Source organism: Equus caballus, chromosome 18 (genome assembly GCF_041296265.1).
Source record: "Equus caballus isolate H_3958 breed thoroughbred chromosome 18, TB-T2T, whole genome shotgun sequence".
Lineage (NCBI taxonomy): Eukaryota > Metazoa > Chordata > Mammalia > Perissodactyla > Equidae > Equus > Equus caballus.
In genome coordinates this window covers 66,677,572-66,696,636 of record NC_091701.1, presented here as the reverse complement: position 1 = coordinate 66,696,636, position 19,065 = coordinate 66,677,572, and the positions used below count along the sequence as shown (strand labels likewise).

At 39.5% G+C, this 19,065-nt stretch overlaps 2 protein-coding genes across 7 annotated transcripts in view; one reads left to right on the top strand and one right to left on the bottom strand.

Annotated features, from left to right (window-relative positions):
- The window catches only part of WDR75 (WD repeat domain 75), a 32,394-nt gene extending 14,778 nt beyond the window's left edge, over nt 1-17,616 (bottom strand). The window contains exons 1-8 of the mRNA XM_023622183.2: nt 17,139-17,616; nt 11,692-11,821; nt 9,033-9,098; nt 8,014-8,104; nt 4,617-4,741; nt 2,952-3,022; nt 1,629-1,748; nt 1,053-1,141 (exon numbers count right to left, since the gene is read on the bottom strand). Of these exons, the coding sequence (XP_023477951.2) occupies nt 1,053-1,141; nt 1,629-1,748; nt 2,952-3,022; nt 4,617-4,741; nt 8,014-8,104; nt 9,033-9,098; nt 11,692-11,821; nt 17,139-17,224 (778 nt within the window). The 5' untranslated portion in view covers nt 17,225-17,616. The remainder of the gene's footprint in view (nt 1-1,052; nt 1,142-1,628; nt 1,749-2,951; nt 3,023-4,616; nt 4,742-8,013; nt 8,105-9,032; nt 9,099-11,691; nt 11,822-17,138) is intronic.
- Nucleotides 17,617-17,629: 13 nt separating this feature from the next.
- COL5A2 (collagen type V alpha 2 chain) overlaps nt 17,630-19,065 on the top strand; it is a 400,743-nt gene continuing 399,307 nt past the window's right edge. For 2 of the 6 annotated variants that reach the window (XM_070241400.1, XM_070241403.1), the window contains exon 1: nt 17,636-17,689. The gene's annotated coding sequence lies outside the window, so the exon portion shown is untranslated. Of the gene's footprint in view, nt 17,690-19,065 lie in introns of all 6 variants that reach the window. The other 4 variants (XM_070241402.1, XM_070241401.1, XM_070241405.1 and 1 more) reach the window with 3 other exon arrangements.

Genomic DNA, 19,065 nt, shown 5'->3' with positions numbered 1-19,065 from the left:
GTTAAACCCAAGTAACCCTTAAGGAAGTAGAGCCCTGGCAGGCTCCAGGAAGACCTGCAGAAAGAAAAATCACTTTCTCCAGGCATGTAATCTTCTCTAGCATCTAGCCCCCTTTTTCCAGGACCAGTCAAAATATGCCCACATCACTTTCACCACATGAGTGTGAGGATGCTAAAAGTAACCAAAGACAAAATGTCCTTCTCTAAACTTCGGTTGAAGATCATCCTATTTTCAAGGAAGAGTTTCATCTGTTGCCAATCTTCCTCTTTTCGCTTGAGGAACAGTCGCCCTGGGCTAACATCTGTGCCAATCTTCCTCTGTTTTATAAGTGGATCGCTGCCACAGCGCGGCCATTGACGAGTGGTATAGGTCTGCGCCCAGGAACCAAACCCAGGCCTCTGAAGTGGAACGTGCTGAACTTAACCACCAGGCCACAGACCGGCCCCTCAAAGAAGGATTTTACATCACTACAGCCATGCTCTAATGTGGCGTAAATGGAACAAAGGTCTGAATTAATTTAAAATTGTGAACGTGAATGAGGCAATCTAACAGTCAAGAACATAAACTTCTGAATTAGACCTAGGTGCAAATCTCACTTACTAGTCATGTGACCTTAGGCAAGTTGGTTCTCAGCTACAAACCTCACCTCCTTCACCTGTAAAATGAGAATAATGACACCTACTTCACAGGGTCAAGGATAAAATGAGATGATGTAAAGCACTAGCACAGTTATTTGCACCTGATAAACTGTAGCTACACTTACGGACAACAAGCACTTGGCTATGGAGACACACATTTGAATTTGAACAGGTTCTTTACGTTAATAACAGAGACTTTATCACAAGTGTACACCTTAATACTCTGAAGGGCTTTGAAACCTAAAGTATATGGTATTGTGCTGAGCAAAGTCCAAAACACAGGGTGAGAGACAAGTGTTCACAATTCGTTTGGTCCATGCAATTCTAAGGCTTTCAAATTATAAAACACAGTGAATTAAAATACTTGATCCACATACTTCAGAAATTCATTTTAATTATTAAACTTGCACTCACCTGTCACTGAAAAAGCCAAATCCATAACCATATCATGGTGCCAATGTAAACATGTGTATGTATATTTATTATCATCATCAAAATTCCTCCTATTGGAGAAAACCAAAATTCTCAATTTGATTAAAGGCATACATTACGAAAATAATGTATGCCAAAAACAATAAATCACGGTATGAAGCTTATAGGTCTCACTGTGCAAAAAGTACATTCTGTATTTCTAACCAAAGTTAGTTCCACAAACAACAGGCCATCATGGTATCTTACTAGTTAGATATTCACTACTGTCACTCCTTCCTTTTTAGAGGCTTGCAAAAAAGTTCTCTTCAATAAAACAATTATAGGCAGAATGGCATTTTTTACTCCTACAAGGGCAAGGTTGGAAATTCTGAAACATTAAGTCTCTGCAATGAAGCGCACAGGAGGACGAGAAAGGGAGGAGGTCAGCAGAGCCCAATCTCCCGTTTTTGGCTTTTCTGTACTATTCCTTCTCCTAGACCCAGAAAGTGCGCTGCTCTACAGGACTGACACACAAGAGTTCATAAATGATCACCACGCTCGCTTCAGGAGTTAACTGACCAAAGACGGATCTTGCCATCCTTGTGACCAGTTGCTATGCAATCTTCCTTTGGGTGACATGCCACACATGTAAAATTGTTCTTAGCATGCTTCTTATTTCTTGATGATGATAAAGTAAACCTAGAAGAAAAAAATTTTCCTTTGATTATTAAAGTCTCTTTGTAAGTGGTGATGTAGTTAAGGAAAAGGGAATTCCCACCCTTATCAACCAAAACTGGAGAGCTCTCAGAATTCACTGAATATAAATGCATGGTTTAAAAAAAAAATTATGATCAAGAATCAAGAGTTTTGTTTTGTAAACATTTATTAATATACAAACAAACGTCACATGACTAACATTCTACCATGGTAACTTGTCTATGGAGGTCACTGAGAGAGAAGTGAAGAAAAGCAGTCCTTTTAGTGGCTTTTTGCCTGGACAAAGTTTGTTCAAATTTCTTGTTCCTGTTGAAGTTAAGTTCTAGCATGAGGTATGAACAAGTCTAAGAAATCTGAGACAACTGGCTAATGTGTCCAAAGATGTCAGGATCCTTCTTATATTGCAAAGAAAAACAAATGTTAATCTTGGCAGGGTAAAAGGGAGGAGGGGGCAGCGTCACTTGAAGAGTGACTACTCATACTTAGCATGAGTTTCTTTAAATGTTACTTCACTCATCTTAACAAGTCTATTAGGTAGGTATTATCCCCATTTTAAATATGTTAATTTGAGGTACAGCGAGGTTCAATGGACTAAATTTGACTTGTTTTAATTCCAGGTATCCCAAAGCCTATAGTCGTTCTGACAGCCACAAAATGGCAATGAAGATCACTTAAGAAGCCTTATTAAACTACATCCAATTCTGACAACTAGGAGGCACACCAGAATCCAGGTGTACAAGGGGTTTTGGCTGGACAAAGCTCCCTAGGTTTTTTTTTTTTTTTTTAGAGATTTTATTTTTCCTTTTTCTCCCAAAGCCCCCTGGTACATAGTTGCGTATGCTTAGTTGTGGATCCTTCCGTTGTGGCATGTGGGATGCCGCCCCAGCATGGCGTGATGAGTGGTGCCACGTCCGTGCCGAGGATGTGAACCGGTGAAACCCTGGGCCCCCGCAGCAGAGCACACAAACCCAACCACTCAGCCATGGGGCCGGCTCCTCCCTAGGTTTTTGTGACTAACGATTCCCTCAACCTTACCATTCTGGGTTAAAACTTGACCTCTCTGTCTGTGGTTTCACAGTCACTTGCAACATGAAGCTAGAAACAGCTTTGGCTCAGAGGTATGAGAGCAAAATAAAACTATAACAAATCTTGAGTAAATAAAGCTAACAAAAAGGAATTCCTTACCTTGATGTTGTTTTCTTTTTGAAAAAATAAACAGACAAGTAAAAGTCCCGTACTGCAGCAACGTATTCTCCCTGGTATTTCAAACACAACATTCAAAAAATTGTCAACACTCTTTAGAAGAAACATTCTCATCAAAAAGTTAACACAGTAACAATCTTTTTAGATTACGGGTATATTAATATAAAATGACTATGCCATAGTTTAGCTATGGAAAGGATAATCTTACTTTTAAAATAATCATAGAAATTAGAAGACGAACTTAAGTCCTAGAACTAGACTCTCCAGCTTTAAGTATAATGATTTAAATTTTTTCCATTGAGGCATAATTTACATACAAAAAAACGCACTGTGTGATGTATGTGTATCTCCACGTAACCACCACCACAATAGATTTAGAACACTTTCTTCACTTCAGGAATGTTCCCTGTTCCTCTTTCCAGTCATTCCCCAAAGCCCCCACTCTTATCAGCAATTACTGATTTCTATCAATAGTTTCCTTCTCTGCCTGTTCTAGAACGTCATACAAACAGAATGGTACCGTATGTACTTTTTTGTGTATCATTAGTTCCTTTTTATAATGAAGCAGCATTCCAATGAAGGACTATACATCGTGAATTGTTTATTCTCTTGTTGATGAACACTTGGGTTACTTCTGTTTTGGAGCTGCTATGAATATTAACCATTCTTGGACATGCCACTTGTGGTCATGTTCTCATTTCTCTCCCTAGGAGTGGAACTGCTGGGCATGGTAAAAGTATGTGTTAAACTTTACTCCATATCTTGCCAACTCTCAGTATTGTTAAGATTTTTACTTTTAGCTGTTCTGGTGAATGTGAAGTGGTATCTCACTGTGGTTTTAATTTGTACTTAACTGATGACTATGATGAAGAATGATGATGTTAATGACAATAGAGTATTCACTACTCTAAGAAATTAACCATTTTCAGATCGAAGCAAAAATAATGCTATAAAATTTAAGACTAAAGAAACACACCACCACAGTGATGTCTAGAGGCTTTTGATGGCTCTTAATTTAAAAATAATAAAGTGATTACTAACGGGACGGCTGAATAAATCACAGTATGAACATCACAGTTATTATTCCTCACGAATACTTACGTACACACTCATGCTGCAATGTTAAGTGAAAAAAAGGTAAAAAGCCTTAGGATACTAATTCAGTTTGGGAAAAATTCTTTTACGTATGTTTAGGAAAAAGTCTAGAAAGAGATTCCTTAAATATTATCACTGGTGAGATTTCATTTCTTCACTTTATTTTTAATTTCCAAATTTTCTATAATGGACATATTAATTATGGACAAGGAGGTCATATTTTTTAAAGACACATAATCTAAAATGAAAGGATTTGAGTGGCTTTTACATGGGACAGGCTAAGAAATATGATACAAATGCCAAAACACTGATATTTTTGGAACAATTAGAGGGTTTAGAAGAGCAATAAGACAGTTCATACAAAATTAAGATGGTCCTAAAAAATCTACACCATAAATACATGCTAAAGCAATGAAACAGACTTCTTAGTTACTAACAAAACTATTGTAACTTAAAGCAATATTAAATCACTATAACATAAAATTCTCAAAGGAAAGACTGTAAGAAAGAGATTTTATGCACAAAAAAGAAAACCAACAAAACAAATTTTACCTCATTTCCAAAGGCGATGTACTTGGGTGACTGGTTTATGTAATCCAAAACAAAGGAAAGCTCCTTAGACTCTATTTCTTGGCTTGATGATTTTGGCAGTTTCACTGAAACCAGCTGAAATATATCTAGCCAAAGGAAGCTATATTAATATAAACCTTCTCTAAAGAAAGTGAAGATGCGTGTTTATTCATATAAAACTGTTAATTAGTACTCTAGAATTGACTGGATGCCAAGATAATTATTCTAGGCTATCTTGAACAAAATGTACCTTAAAGTTGGACTCTTCATTTGAATACACAAATTTTAATGGAAGTTCTAATTCCACAACTCATATATATTCATGCTCTGTACATGTAGAAATAGAAGACAATTTATCTTACTGGTGCATTCTACATTACAAAGTATTAAGCTGACCTTTAAAATGGAGATGGAATATGATATGCTGGTGAACTGAGCAGCCAAAGGCAAAAACCCTGAGAGAGCTTTCTGAAATGCTATAGGCTTGTCACACACTCGTAGGATAAATCTCCTTTTCTGTAACATTGACATGCTCTTCTCTTTACATTCCATTTAAAAATTTCTCCCCAAGGGGAAATAGTTATATTTTACTATGCTATCTCTTTATCCTCCTAGGCTTTATAATGAATATAAAATTCTGTAACACATTGATCTACCACTTTCCTGTTTTCCAGCCTGCTTATTATATGCCCTGAACTCTTGATTCTTCTGGCCTTCTCAGTCATCTCAAACTTTACATGCCCAAACCCTGAACTCTTGATTTCCCTTTTCAAACTTAGTCTTTCCCCATTTGACCCTCGTAGGAAATGGCACCACCATTAACCCAGCTTGTTAAACTAAATCGTTGAGTTGTCTGACTTCTATCATATCCCACATCAAACCATCAGCAAATTCTGTTGGTTGTATCTTCAAAAGATATCCAGAATTCAATCGTTTCTCACCACTTCTGCCACTACCAACTATCTAAAGCCATGATCACGTTTCATATTCTATGTTAGGAGCAATGGCCCCTTAAACCTTCTCCCTACTTGCATGGCATGTCCCTTTAGTCTATTCTCAACAAAGATGCCAGTGATTCTATTACGACTAAGTCAGATCATGCCACTCTTCTGCTCAAAACTCCTCAATGGCTTTTTACCTACTCATAGTAAAAACCAAAGTCCTTCCAATGGCCTACAAAGCTCTATACTATCTATTCTTCCTTGGCTTGGCTAACTCCAATCCAGCCTCCCTGCTATTCCTTGAGCACACCAGGAAATGCTCTAGAATATGCTTTTCCAATACAGCTGCACAGCTTCTTCTTCCTCTCAGAACTTTCCCTGACCACTTACTTAATACGTATTTCTCCAATGTTGCCTATCCCCCTCTCCTACTATATTTTTCTCTAAAACACCTTCTATCTTATTGTATCGTATGACTGATCCAGTGGGCTTACTGTTGAGATTTACTGTCTGTTCTATTCTCTGCAACCAGAATAGTATCTGGCACAGGGTAGGTCTTCAATTAGCTGTTGAATGAATTAATTACACATAATCAAGAAATGATACTATACAGATACCATGTAAATAAAAGATTAATTTGTTTTTAAACCAGAGAAACATACTAATAGGATTTATACAATTTTCTACCAGACACTCTGGTTTTGGGCTGTGGAACAAAGATGAAATAAATGAAGAGAAGAGATACATTTATATGCATTTTATGAGACGCTAGTCACAGGGACTCCTTCCAAGATCAGTTTTCTAATCTGGCTTGCACATTAGACTCAACTAGGGAATACGTAAGTAAATAGTCAGGGTCACACTACAGAGAATCCTACATTTTAAGTTCCTTGGAGTGATTCTAACGTGCAGCCAGTAAGCCAGAGAGTTACTGGTCTCAGTCATATGGATAAAAAGTTCTGCTACAGCTATTGGAAACTATCCTTCCAATTGAGGAATCGTGGGTAAGTACAGAGTGGTTACTAAATGTGAGTGATGAGTAGAATCAGCCGGAGAGATATGAAAAAGGCAGATTCCTAGACTAAATCTTAGACCTAGTGCATCACTTCTCAGTTAGGGACATTAAGAATCTGCATTTTTTGTAAGTATGTGGATAGACATTAAGAATTCACATATTCATATACAGAACAGAACCTAAATATTGAAGAGTATTAAGTCATCTGGCAAGGTGACAATTATTTTAAGAATGTTATCATTTCCAGACATTTTTTGGAATGTCCTTTAGAGGTGATTTATGGGCCACATAAGAAAACTAAACTTACTGATTTTTATTGCTTCATGTCACTTTTTTTTTTTTCTGCTGAGGAAGATTTGCCCTGAGCTAACGTCTGTTGCCAATCTTCCTCTATTTCGTATGTGGGTCACCGCCAGAGCATTGATGAGCACGTCATCTATCACTGATAGACGACACTAGTGGTGTAGGTCGGTGCCCAGGAACTGAACCCGGGCTGCCAAAGTGCAGCGTGCTGAACTAGTGCTGGGGCTGGCCCTCACGTCATACTTTTGATAGATGAAATACTACTCATCAAAGACTGGGCACCAAATGAGTTTTGCCTAAAAAATCAGATTTAGCTTTCACAGTTTTGACTATTCTAAGATAACTTAAAAGTCCACGATCTCTAACAAAAACCAACCAACCAACCACTACGGGAAAAATTCACTTAGCTAATGAGCTGTGAGCCAGTCTAGCTGACTGCCAGTAACCATCTTATAGTTGCTTTAAACTTTACAGACCGAATACAACTATATTTTATAGAAGACACCACAGGGTGCAGCAGGAGTTTTGAATTTTGGAATTAGAATAATTCTTTGGATCTATCTTTCACGTCAATGTTCTGATGTATGAAATTCTCTGCTAAAGGATAATTATTTTTAACTACTGAAGACACCCCAGGAATTCTAAAATGCTCTGAAACACGGCAATTTCAATGGAATGATGTTCCAGTGATAATGAAAACACAATGATTTAGTCATACTATTATCACACTAGTATCAATCTGTTTTCTATACCATTTCTGACAGATTCAAGATCAACAAAAGAGAATACCATTCAAGGATGGGTGCAATAACAGTGATGCTTAAGAATGACAGATTAAGTTCAGTAGGAAGACAAATTCTAGCCAACCTCTGCAAAATAGCGTTAAAATTGGAGCCCTGCAGTCTCCTGGTTACAACCATATATAAAGTAATCATTCCCTCACTGCATAGTTCAGAAGCGATATGAAGCCTCCTCAAAACGAATGTAATAACAATGAAAGCAATTTAATACCAACTCCAAAAACTGCTAACTTTAGACTAAATCCAAAATGTTAAATTTTGAGAAACTAAAATGTAAGGAGCCACTCAATGCTATACAAAACAAATTATTTATACTATACCTGGTTTTTCTTTATTTATTGTAACAAAGACAGAATCTTCAGCACGAGCAACAGTAAAGAGGGCATGAAGTTTATGTCCAACTATGAAAGTCTGAAAGATAAAAAGGATCCTACTGTTTACTGTCTGCCTGCCATCCCCCGACCCCTGCCCCAACTAGAACATAAGTTCCATAAAGAGTAGGGGTGTTTTTATCCATTTTGCTCACTGCTGTATCCCCAACATCAGAAGAGTATCTGGCCTATAGAAGATACTCAATACATATTTGTTGAATAACTTTTCAAGTTAGTACATATAGGTCTTCCTGTTTCTTTTTAATGGTTGTATAGTACTCTATTGAATGAATACCAAATTTTAACTGACATCAAGGTTATATTCAATTTTTTTCTCCCATAAACAATGATGTGAGAACTATATACACGTGCCATTAATTCAATAAGAGATTTCTAAAGGTGAGACTGCTGGAGAAAAAGTTATTTTTTCACTTTCAGTTTTACTCTCATTGACTTTGAACAAAAGTGTCAGTTCTCTTCACTTCATGCTATCTTTAAACTACATTTTACATTACACTTTACCTATCACTAGATTTTTTTCTAAATCTGCAATTTGGCTAAACTGATAGAGGAAAATCCTGTCTCATTTGTTTAAAATTACATTTCCTTAATTATTAATGAGGTTAACTATCTCTTTATGTTTACTGGGTGCTGTTTTTTTTCCTGAGTATTATATATTCCTACCCTATGCCAATTTTTTCCACTGGGTTATTAGTTTTTTCTTTATTGGTTTTTGGGGATTTTTTTGTACATTAGGGATAATATCTCTTACAAACATTTTCTTCCGTTTTATTGCTCATCTTTTTGTTAGAAGTTAGTCAAATTTGTCTTTCTTTTATGGTGTGTGACTTGCAAAACTTGTGTAGGAAGGCTGTCTAAAGATTATGCCTTACGGAAAGGATCAATATATCTGTAATTATGTTGTCATTCCCTTTCACATAACGAAAATGAAAGATCAATCCACGTACCTTTATCAAAATGCCATCCACATAGTCCCACAGTTTAATTGTGCCATCAAAGGAACAAGAATATAACTAAAAGGGTAAAAACAGTACAAAATTGATTAAAAAACAGAGCTCCATTAAGACAGCCACTGAGTCATTCCATGCTGATACCGAAGACATTTTCTGTTTATTAATTCATTGCTGGCCTTAAAGAAGTGGGGTCATTTACTTATACTGTTTTTGCAAAAGAGACAATCTTATCATAGCTCTTTTGAGGAAGCAGATCCATCAATTTCAAATTTTCAGCAAAATGGGGGGGAAAGTCAACCCTCTATCTTCAAGAGGCAGATGGTAACGTACTGAATTGTGAAAAGCACTTAAGAGCTTTTGCTATTTCTCCCAGAGTCTGGTCAGTTTTAACAGCAGAACCGTGTTCATCTTACATGGGTATTAAAGGAGTGCTTCTCAAATGATCTGAGACCGTCTTGGTTTTTTTTTTAATTCTCAACCCATCAAAGACTAATACTTTTGTAATATACAATAGAAGTTATTATGCACTTGGATGCTGTGGCAGTGTCAAAGTGCTCTAAGTTTTGGGACACTCAATTTCTATCCTTATCTCATTGCAGACTGATGACAAATAGCTTACGGCACTGGTCTGTGGACCATACTTTGGTAACATCATAAGGCCTCAGCAACATGTATTTTTATTTTTTTTTGAGGAAGATCAGCTCTGAGCTAACTGCTGCCAATCCTCCTCCTTTTGCTGAGGAAGATTGGCCCTGAGCTAACATCCATGCCCATCTTCCTCCACTTTATATGTGGGATGCCTACCACAGCATGGCTTTTGCCAAGTGGTGCCATGTCCGCACCCGGGATCCGAACCAGCAAACCCTGGGCCGCCGAGAAGCGGAACGTGAGAACTTAACCGCTGCGCCACCAGGCTGGCCGGGCCCCGTATTTTTATTTTTATCCCAGTGGACTTAGTTTTGGGTTTTTTGTTGCTGTTATTGTGAAAACACTTTGCTTATAATGTTTATAAAGAATTTTAAGGTTTTTGAATGAAAGTGGTAATTTTAAGATTTCTGCCAATGGGGACATGGAATCAGAGAATAGAAATAAAAAATGATGAAGTAAGAAAGTATCTACCCAAGTAAAAGAATTAAAGTAGAAAATATCATAACTACTACATATAACATAAGAATCATGAACATTGATTAGTAAAATATGACAAGGCAAACACATAATCACTGTCAAAACAATGGTTAATTCACAAATACTGTGACTCTGAAGTCCAGAGCATCTGCACTGCCCACTACCTCAATCAAACCTGTAGATAACACAGCCCTCCTCTAATTTTAACTTTCGGTCACCAGAAATAGATCTTTTACACAATGTATATGTTGTTTTTTGTTTTGCTATAAAAGTCATATAGACTTCATAAATTCCAATTTTAATGAAAGGATATTTTTGCTATCAAAGACATTCAAATGCTACATGTAACAATAAACTGTTTTCTCAAACCCTCAGAAGACGGCAAGGAAACAATGAGTGCTTGGGGGCCAGCCCCGTGGCCTAGTAGTTAAGTTCAGTGCACTCCGCTTTGGTGGCCCGGGTTCAGTTCTCGGGCACGGACCTGCACCACTCGTCAGCAGCCATGCTGTTGTTGTGTCCCACGTACAAAAGAGAAGACAACTAGCACAGATGTTAGCTCAGGGCAAATCTTCCTCAGGAAAAAAAAAATACGTGCTTGGATCCTGCAGAAAAGCTACTTAACTTTGATTTTCAAGAGAAGCTCACTGAATTTTAGAAAGGAAAGATCACTGTTGCTTTATGCCTCACTTCCTTTGTGATAACACACTGGGTGGCAATGCAAATCCATTCTCATATCAAGCAATAACTTCTAAGTTGGTTGTGATTAATCCAGAAAAATGGAACTTCATCAAAAACTACAGCAAGAGTAGAATGTTTTTGAGATAACTCTTTCGTAGATGCTGAAACTTAAGGACAGGATTAAAATGACATTTTATTATTCTTGAATTCTGAGAAACAAGAGCTGCTTTGTGAGGGCAGTGAGGAAGCTGGGACTAAACTCGATTCCTAAATTTGTCCTGAAATTAACTGGTCAATCTAGACTAAAGAAGCCCTTCCTCTTATCTGGAAACTGGCCTTAAGATTAGGTAACACCTGCATTAACACTAAAGAGCCTCACCTGTGAAAGAACAGACCTACTAAATCAATACCTCTCAGCCAACCTTTTCACAAATGTGTTCCAAAAACCAAAGGATTCAAGGGCATATAAGTTGGAGAAAGAACACATACTATATATCCATTTTGGATATTCACAATGCATATAAAGAGATCTGAGAAAAACTGCAATCAAGAAATTCATTTAACTGTGCTTACTGCTGAATTTCAGAAACTCATACAGCCAAGAATGCTTCTTTCAAGTAACAACTATTAGCATCGTGTGAAACAACTGGTTCACAGAGCGTACCATGAGCAATGTAGTTCTAGGCTGTGCCCCTATTTTAATAGCTAAAAGTAAGTGAAAAATACCCTGAATCAGAAAATCAACATATTTTCCTGATTATAACCTGGAAAGTTTCCCAGCCAAATTCAATTCATAATTTTCTCACAACAAAGTCAATATTAAAATATTCAGTATAAATCATTTTGACACCTGTAGATGGTTGTTGGGGTTGAGTTGGATGCCAGTCACCAGATTTCTGTGCCCTTGCAATATGTGTACACATTCTTCTGTAGCTGTGCTATAAACTTTAACAAAGTCTCCAGAGACACAGAAGATATACCTGGAAATAAGAGAAAAGTTTTATGCTCCATAGACAGTATAATCTTTTTATTGTCCATGAAAATAATTTTAACTTCCAACAGAGGTTTCTTTCAAAACAATAGTTTAAGAACTGTATACTCAAAATTGTGTGCTATGTATTCACTTACTATCCACTACTACTCTTCAGTGGTTCTGCTAACAGCAATGTCTTCCCACATCCCCAACTCTCCATTGTTCACTGGGGACACCAGCTTACAAACACTAAGTCAAAGGTTCTGTCTAGTCGGTGAGGTCTCTTGTATAGCAAATTACGAAGACTTTGTGACAGTTCTTTTTCTTGTTGCTGAAATGCTGGTTCTGCTTTTGTCTTTCTGCATTTGTGGCTTTATTCCACAAAGCAGAGGCTATTAAATTATTAAAATTAGTTAAGGTGGGGTACTAGTCCTCTGACAATTTTCACAATAGATGTAACTACAGGACAAAGCTCAGAAATATAAAACTTTTAGTATCTATCAAATAAAACATGTTTACTTTGTGCCCATTATGTCTAGCATTATATGTATCTACCACGGTGTTTTTCCATACAGTGTAGAAGGTACGAAACCACAGAATCCTTAGGCTGTACATCTTCTCTGTGCTCCCAAAGCACCCTGTGCTTGACTTGATCCTAATACTTTTCACACTGTGTTCAAATTACTTGTTTATGTTATATCCACCTCCCTTAACTGGCCCTAAGCCCCTACAGGGCAAAGGCCTTAATTTATCTTTGATTCTCAATGACCAAGTCTGTTGAATAGAATTTGCCTGATCCTCAAAGATTTTATAAACCAACTGGATAAACTGAACCAATAAAAAATTATTACAAAATAATAAGAGTCAGTCTTCTGATGTTGACTTGCTCCTACGCTATTTTATCAATTCTAAGATACTTGATTTTTCACAGGTTCACCTCTCTGAAATCAGGATGCATCTTGTAACTGCTTTAGCTAGGAGGAGGTCAGGGCCTGGTTGTGGCCAACTGTCTAAGAGACCAAGAAAGTACAAGTAGCGAAGCATCTGAGATATATGGTTTCCCCTCTGGCTGGATCCTCCTCTCCATTCCCATGAGTGCTGTAGTTCAGTCTTAACATCTCCAGCCCGGACCACTCTTATGTGCTTCCTACAGTCTCCAGGTGTGGCCCTTCAATTCGTCTGTCACACATAACAGACCATTTACAAAACTGACCACATCACTTCCTTACGTAAAGAATGAATTAAACTAAAGTCTGTCAATGTTTTCCTACTGCCTTCAGGATGTGATCCAAACTCACTATCCCAGTCTGACCGGAACCACCTTTTCACTTTAACACGGTATCAAGTACTTCACAACTCCAACAGCCCCACTTGAGCCCTGATGCATCCCATCAGTATTAACAGGTCCTTCAGGCAGTGTTTCCTTGATAGTGTGGGCGAGGGGGTACTGTTTGCCAAGAAAACTCCCCTAACGGACTCTGATGTCCTTCCCCAAAGGAAAGGAATTTCCTTTCTCTTCATTTGAATGCAAGCCCCTAAAGGAAACTCTCTCCACGCTTTTGCACATTCTGCTTCTACATAGAACACTCCTTCTTTCCGACTACTTCTTTAAGATAGATTCAGCTCAAGGTAAGCCTTCCCTCATCTTCATTCCAGATCAGCACCCACCCTAATGTGCTTCCACAGGACAGTGGGCTTAACTATTACAGCACTTGCCACAGGGCATAATGAAGGACTTCCCTCTGCAGACTGTGAGCTCGCGGGGAGGAACTGTGTGTTTACTAATTTTAAATACTAATAGAAATATGGTATGGTAGAAAAGAATGTATTTTTAAGAAGTGAGACAGAAATGGGTTCGAATGCCAGCTTTACCACATACTAGCTGAACGACGTTGGAGAATTTCCTTAAGCCTCCTAAACCTCACTGTTCTCCACTGTAAAAGGCAGATAACACTTCCTCATAGGGTTACTATGAGGACTAAATGAGACAATGCATGTAAATGCAAGCTTAGCACACACAGAAAACACTCAATAAATGCTTCCATAAAATCAGGATACACCTAGACCCCGCCAAGAGGAATGCATCTAGAGCACCCACCACAATGCCTGTCACACAAGACTCAGTCACCTTTGTTGACAAAGTGGAGAAGTAAGAAGCTAGGGATGCTCTCAAGTAGAAACCTGTATTTAAACGGAGCTCTGAAGGATGCATGATTTAAGGGCTGGGAAGGGAAAAGAATAGCAACATAAGCAAAAGCAAGGAAATAATAATTAACATGGTACCTACAAGAGACAGGGAATGTAGGTGTCTAACAAGCAAAGTGTGCACAAAGGGTACTATGAGGAAACTCAATTGGATAAACAGAGCTGAGCGAGGTCAGGGAAGTCCCTGTAGGTCAGAGAAGAGCTGTAGTTAAGGAAGGAAACAGAAGACTGTTACAGGGCTCTGAGCAAGACTGAAAAATAAGGGTTAGGGTAACAATGTTATGACAGTAGTAACACTTTAGGAAAATTATTACAGAAGCAGTATCCAGAATGATCTGCAAGGGAAAACTATTTAGAGTCAGGAACATTACCTTTGTGATAATTTAGGAATCAAAGAGGTAAGAATGATCCATTGTTTTAGTTTTCTATATGCTAGCAACCTAATACTATAATGCACAGCACCACATAACTGTAGGAGGTAATAGGATGTGATGCAAACTGTGCTGGACCGGGAGTCAGTAACATCTGCTACAGGAACTCCAGGAGCTGTCACGCACACCCGCCTCTCCTAACCACCATCACAAGCAGGCAGAACAGAGTTTCTACCCTGGTTCCAACAGGACCTAGTGACCAAGAAGAAGCTGCTAAAATTCCACGATTCTGTCATTTTATTTACAATTTCAGCTTTCTTAATAAGCTCCTTGAGATAAAATAAATTACCTTATTCTTCTTTGTATAAACTAGCTAACCCCTAGTGGCACTTTTTAGATAACATTCAAATCCTTGATGAGTTCCTTATAATCCTGCTAATTTGCTGGAGAACTGGTTTTAATCATTAGCTTCTATATAGATGACCAAGAAAGGTCCATCTCTCTAAATCTTCACCAAGTTCCCCAAACTTCAGTTCTGAATTTCTACCTCCTACTTACTACGTCCACCTGGTTGTTTTACAAGTACCTCAAACTTCAGCAAGCCCCAAAGTGAACTCAACGTCTTCTTCTCATTCATTGAAATGCTAGATTACTTTCAAAGTCTGTCTTTTCTCTTCATCTTCAATATTATCTTAGTTCAGGTCAAGCATTTCTGCTCGGATGCCTGATCAGCCTTCTAAGCCCTGGTCTCTACTCTTCCACACTCTTCTCCCACCACTTCCCTCTACCTTATGCTGCAGTGATACTGACCCATGTCCATGACACCCCTCCCACCCCCTACCCTTCCAGACACTCACTGTGCCTGGATGCCCTCCCCCAATATCATTCCAGTTAGTCTTGCAAGATCCTACTACTGAAGGGAAACTTTGACTATGTCCCTCCCTCTTCTGTGCCATCAGGGTACCTTGAGCATGCTAGCCTACTCACCTCTCATCTATCCAACACGTCATATAGTTTTATACATAGTTTTCAGATTAATATTCTTGAAGAAATAATCATGTTACCCCCTCCACCCTTATCTAGAGAATAAAAAAATACGCTCTCTTTGGACCAAACAACCAAGAACTGGCTCCAAGTTCCCTTTCCAGTCTCATTTCCCACTAGCTCTCTTCATATACCATTCCTACCAGCTAACTATACCAGTCTATTCAATATAAGCAGGATTGTACTCCTCTTGCTTACACTGTGCCCCCTACAGAATGCCTTCTGTCCACATCTCCTAGTCAGAATATCACCCACCTGTCTAGGCCTAGCCTAAATGTCACTTCCTCAGCAACCTTTCCCATCCATACAAGTCTGATGTTCCTTCTCCTTCTTATGAACTCCCAAAGTATATCTGCTACTGAGAATTTTCTTTTCCTCTCTAGACTGTAAGCTCTTGAAGGTAGGATCAAAGCTGGAATTGTCTTAGTTTTTGTCACCTCAGCTTATTATAAATAATACATAGCTGACAAATACTTAAAAATGAATTGTAGAACTTAGCAAATGAAACAGTGTGGATCTCAATACAATGAATAAGATGTACAAACAGTACACTGTTGGAAGAAACTGGATACCTAGATATAAGTCCAAAGTGGCAGAACTTTGGCAACCTCTTTTAGTTTCAGTTTTTCCCTCTAATTCATTAAAATGAATATCAACAAGACCTCTTTACTGGAAAGATCAACCATTCCCTTTTTTTTTGCCTCTAAGGCAATTTATCAAAGCTCCTTCAGTCACACATGCATTCAATAACTCTCTGCCATACACTCAGAAGCAAGATATTATGGGGGACACAAACTTTCTTAAAATATTATCTCCACTCTTCCAAGATAGAAAGGCTTTTCAATAAGTGTCACTCTACCCTTAAATGATTTGAAAACCTTGTCTTTCTACAACGTGTCACTTCTAGGTGATGCTGACAATATAGAAATGATGATGATAGCCAAAATACACTGAGTCATTAAGCGCCAGGCACTGCTTTCCGCACTCGACATATACTAAAGCATTTAATCCTCAACAACCCTATGAGATGAATTACTAAATGTTACTCCTGTTTTATAGACGAGGCAAGTGAGGCAGAGATTAAGAAACTTGCAAATGTCACAATGAAAGAACCAGGTTTCGAACCCAGGGAGTAGTTTGGTTTTCAGCTACATGAACTCCTGAGGAGGGGCCACGACTTCTATATGTTTTCACCCCGCACAGAATCTAACGGTTTCCACGCAAAGCTCCAAAAAGGTTGCTGAAATGCCTTTCTGGTAGACAGGACAGTGTGGAGAAAGCGAAATCTTGAATCGTTCAGTAATCCCAACTCACGACTCCGTCCGAAAGAAGGATGGGCCTCGGGGTAGTGCGACTGCAGTGGCGTACACATCCACGCCTGGACCATCTTCCAGCCGTCCCAACGCCCAGCCGATTCTAGACACGTGGGCCCGCCCCCCGGGGCCCCTCAATCTACCAGCAGGTGACAGTCTGGGGAGGGGACGCGCGCCCCAGGGTGCAGTGCCACGGGCCTGAGGGGTATCTCCCTCCTCACACAGCACGCAGACACCCGCTCCGTCCCGCGTGCCCGGGGGTGCCCGCATGCACCCTTTCCCGAGCCAAGATCCGCCCCCGAGCGAGTCCCGACGCGCCTGACAGTTCTTCCCCGCGGCCCCGGGGAGAGACCACCCTCGGCCCGGTCGACAACGCCTGGTGGCCCCATACTTAGAATCCGCAGAGAACACCGCTCTCCTAAAGTTCAACTCGCTGCCGCCACAACGAACCACGCGGACTCTCTCCTGCTCCACCATCTTCGCGCAGACGCAAAACCTCGCGCCCGCGGGCCCCGCCCAAAACTTCCTTTACGGAGGCCGGGTGGGAGGGCGCTCGTCCCGGACGGCAGAACCCACGCACGGGCTCCTCTAGGCCGCGGTCTCGATGGTAGGACCCAGAGCCTTTGCCGCCATCTTTCGTTCGGGCAACGTCAAATTAGGATACACGTGAAAAAGGTAAAAGCGAAACAGAGACATAGAGACAATGAATTTATACTAAATGCCTCTGAACTCTTATTTAGTACAGATAAGTTTCTCCCTGGCCTTGTCAGTCTGACTGTATAGCCTCTTCCGCCAGAAGGGAAAGGAGGCTCATGATGTGTCACGTGACCTGAACCCCGCCGCGCCCCGCCCCGCCTCTCCTCTCCTTTGTCGTAGCTGTGATATTCGGGCGCTGCGAGATGACGTCAGTGTCTCGTGCCAACTGGTTTCTCGGGTGGAAAGGTAGCCTTCTACTTTTTACACAGCTGTTTGTTCCTCTCGTTAGCCGTCACTTTGTCCTCGTCCTCTGAGCACAGTATACGTTCCTACAGAATCTCCGCAGCTCCGAGAGCCTTGCTTTTCCCTTTGGACCAGTGGCACCTACTCCGGGGTTCTGGTGCATCCCTGTCTCTCCGGAGCTGCTCGGGCGGAGTTGACATTCAGCCCCACCCGGCCAAGCTCCGGGCCGCTGCTCCCTGGTTTGCGACTCGTTGATTTGTGCGTGTTGCCTTGGTTTTAGCTTCCTCGATTAGTCTACGGTGCCAGTGGGTTAGGAAGCCCTGAGCTCAGAGAATGTTTATGCTTCTGTCACCATTCATTTGTATAAAGTTATGTGTATAATTTTCGTGGTCCATGTATATTAGGGAGTGCTTGTCTTTATTCATTCAGTAAACCTGTACCGATGCCCCTTTGAGCCAGGTCTGTACCGCTGCTAAGGGTAAAGAGTCACCGACTGCTTAACTCTAACAGGAACAGGAGAGAGATCTGCTTTATACGTGTCACTCCTTGATGTGTTAAAATTTACTACATCCCTTCAGTCTTTCTGGAGGCGAATAATTATTGGGAACTTTCTATACGTGAGACACTATGCGAGACAGACGTGATCCCTGCTCTGTTACCTTCCATGGGAGGGAAGATAAAAATGTTTAACAAAATAGTTACAGATTGTGTGCTGAAGAGAATAAAATAGTAATGTGAGAGAATAGTTTTCTCTGAGGAGGTTTAGGTTTAACCTGATGAATATGTGTTTGGTAAAGTTGTGCACATAAAAAACATATTTTAAAAGTTCAACATTAATACAGATTTGATGTAAAATAATTCAATACAGAAATATAATTAGAATGGTCCCAGTCTATCTTACACCCTTACACTTGTGTCTCCAGCATTAAAAATTTGATGTATACGCTTCCTGATATTTTTTTAGGTATACGTGTATCTTAACATTATTCTTCAATGTAGTGCACTGGGTATCCTTTTGTTTCCTCTCCCTATGTGCTTTCACGGTAGTGTATACAAATCTCATCTTTTTAATGACTAGGTAGTATTTCATAGAGTCAATGTGCCATAATTGATTAAATCATTCTCTCAAAGGTGGATATTTAGTCGTTTTCATTTTTTTAAAGTGGCAGATAGTGCTACAGGACACATAAATTTGTGACAGTGTTGCTGTAGGGCAGATTCCTAGAATAGGCATTGCAGGGTTAAAGGATATCTGCATTTTTTTATTTTGAGGGAATGTTTTGTAGAATTGAGACTTGTTACTGGGGAAACCAGGAGGAATAACTAATGGCAGTTAAAAAAGGGGAACATTTAACTTAGTTTTTTAGTCTGAAGTTTGG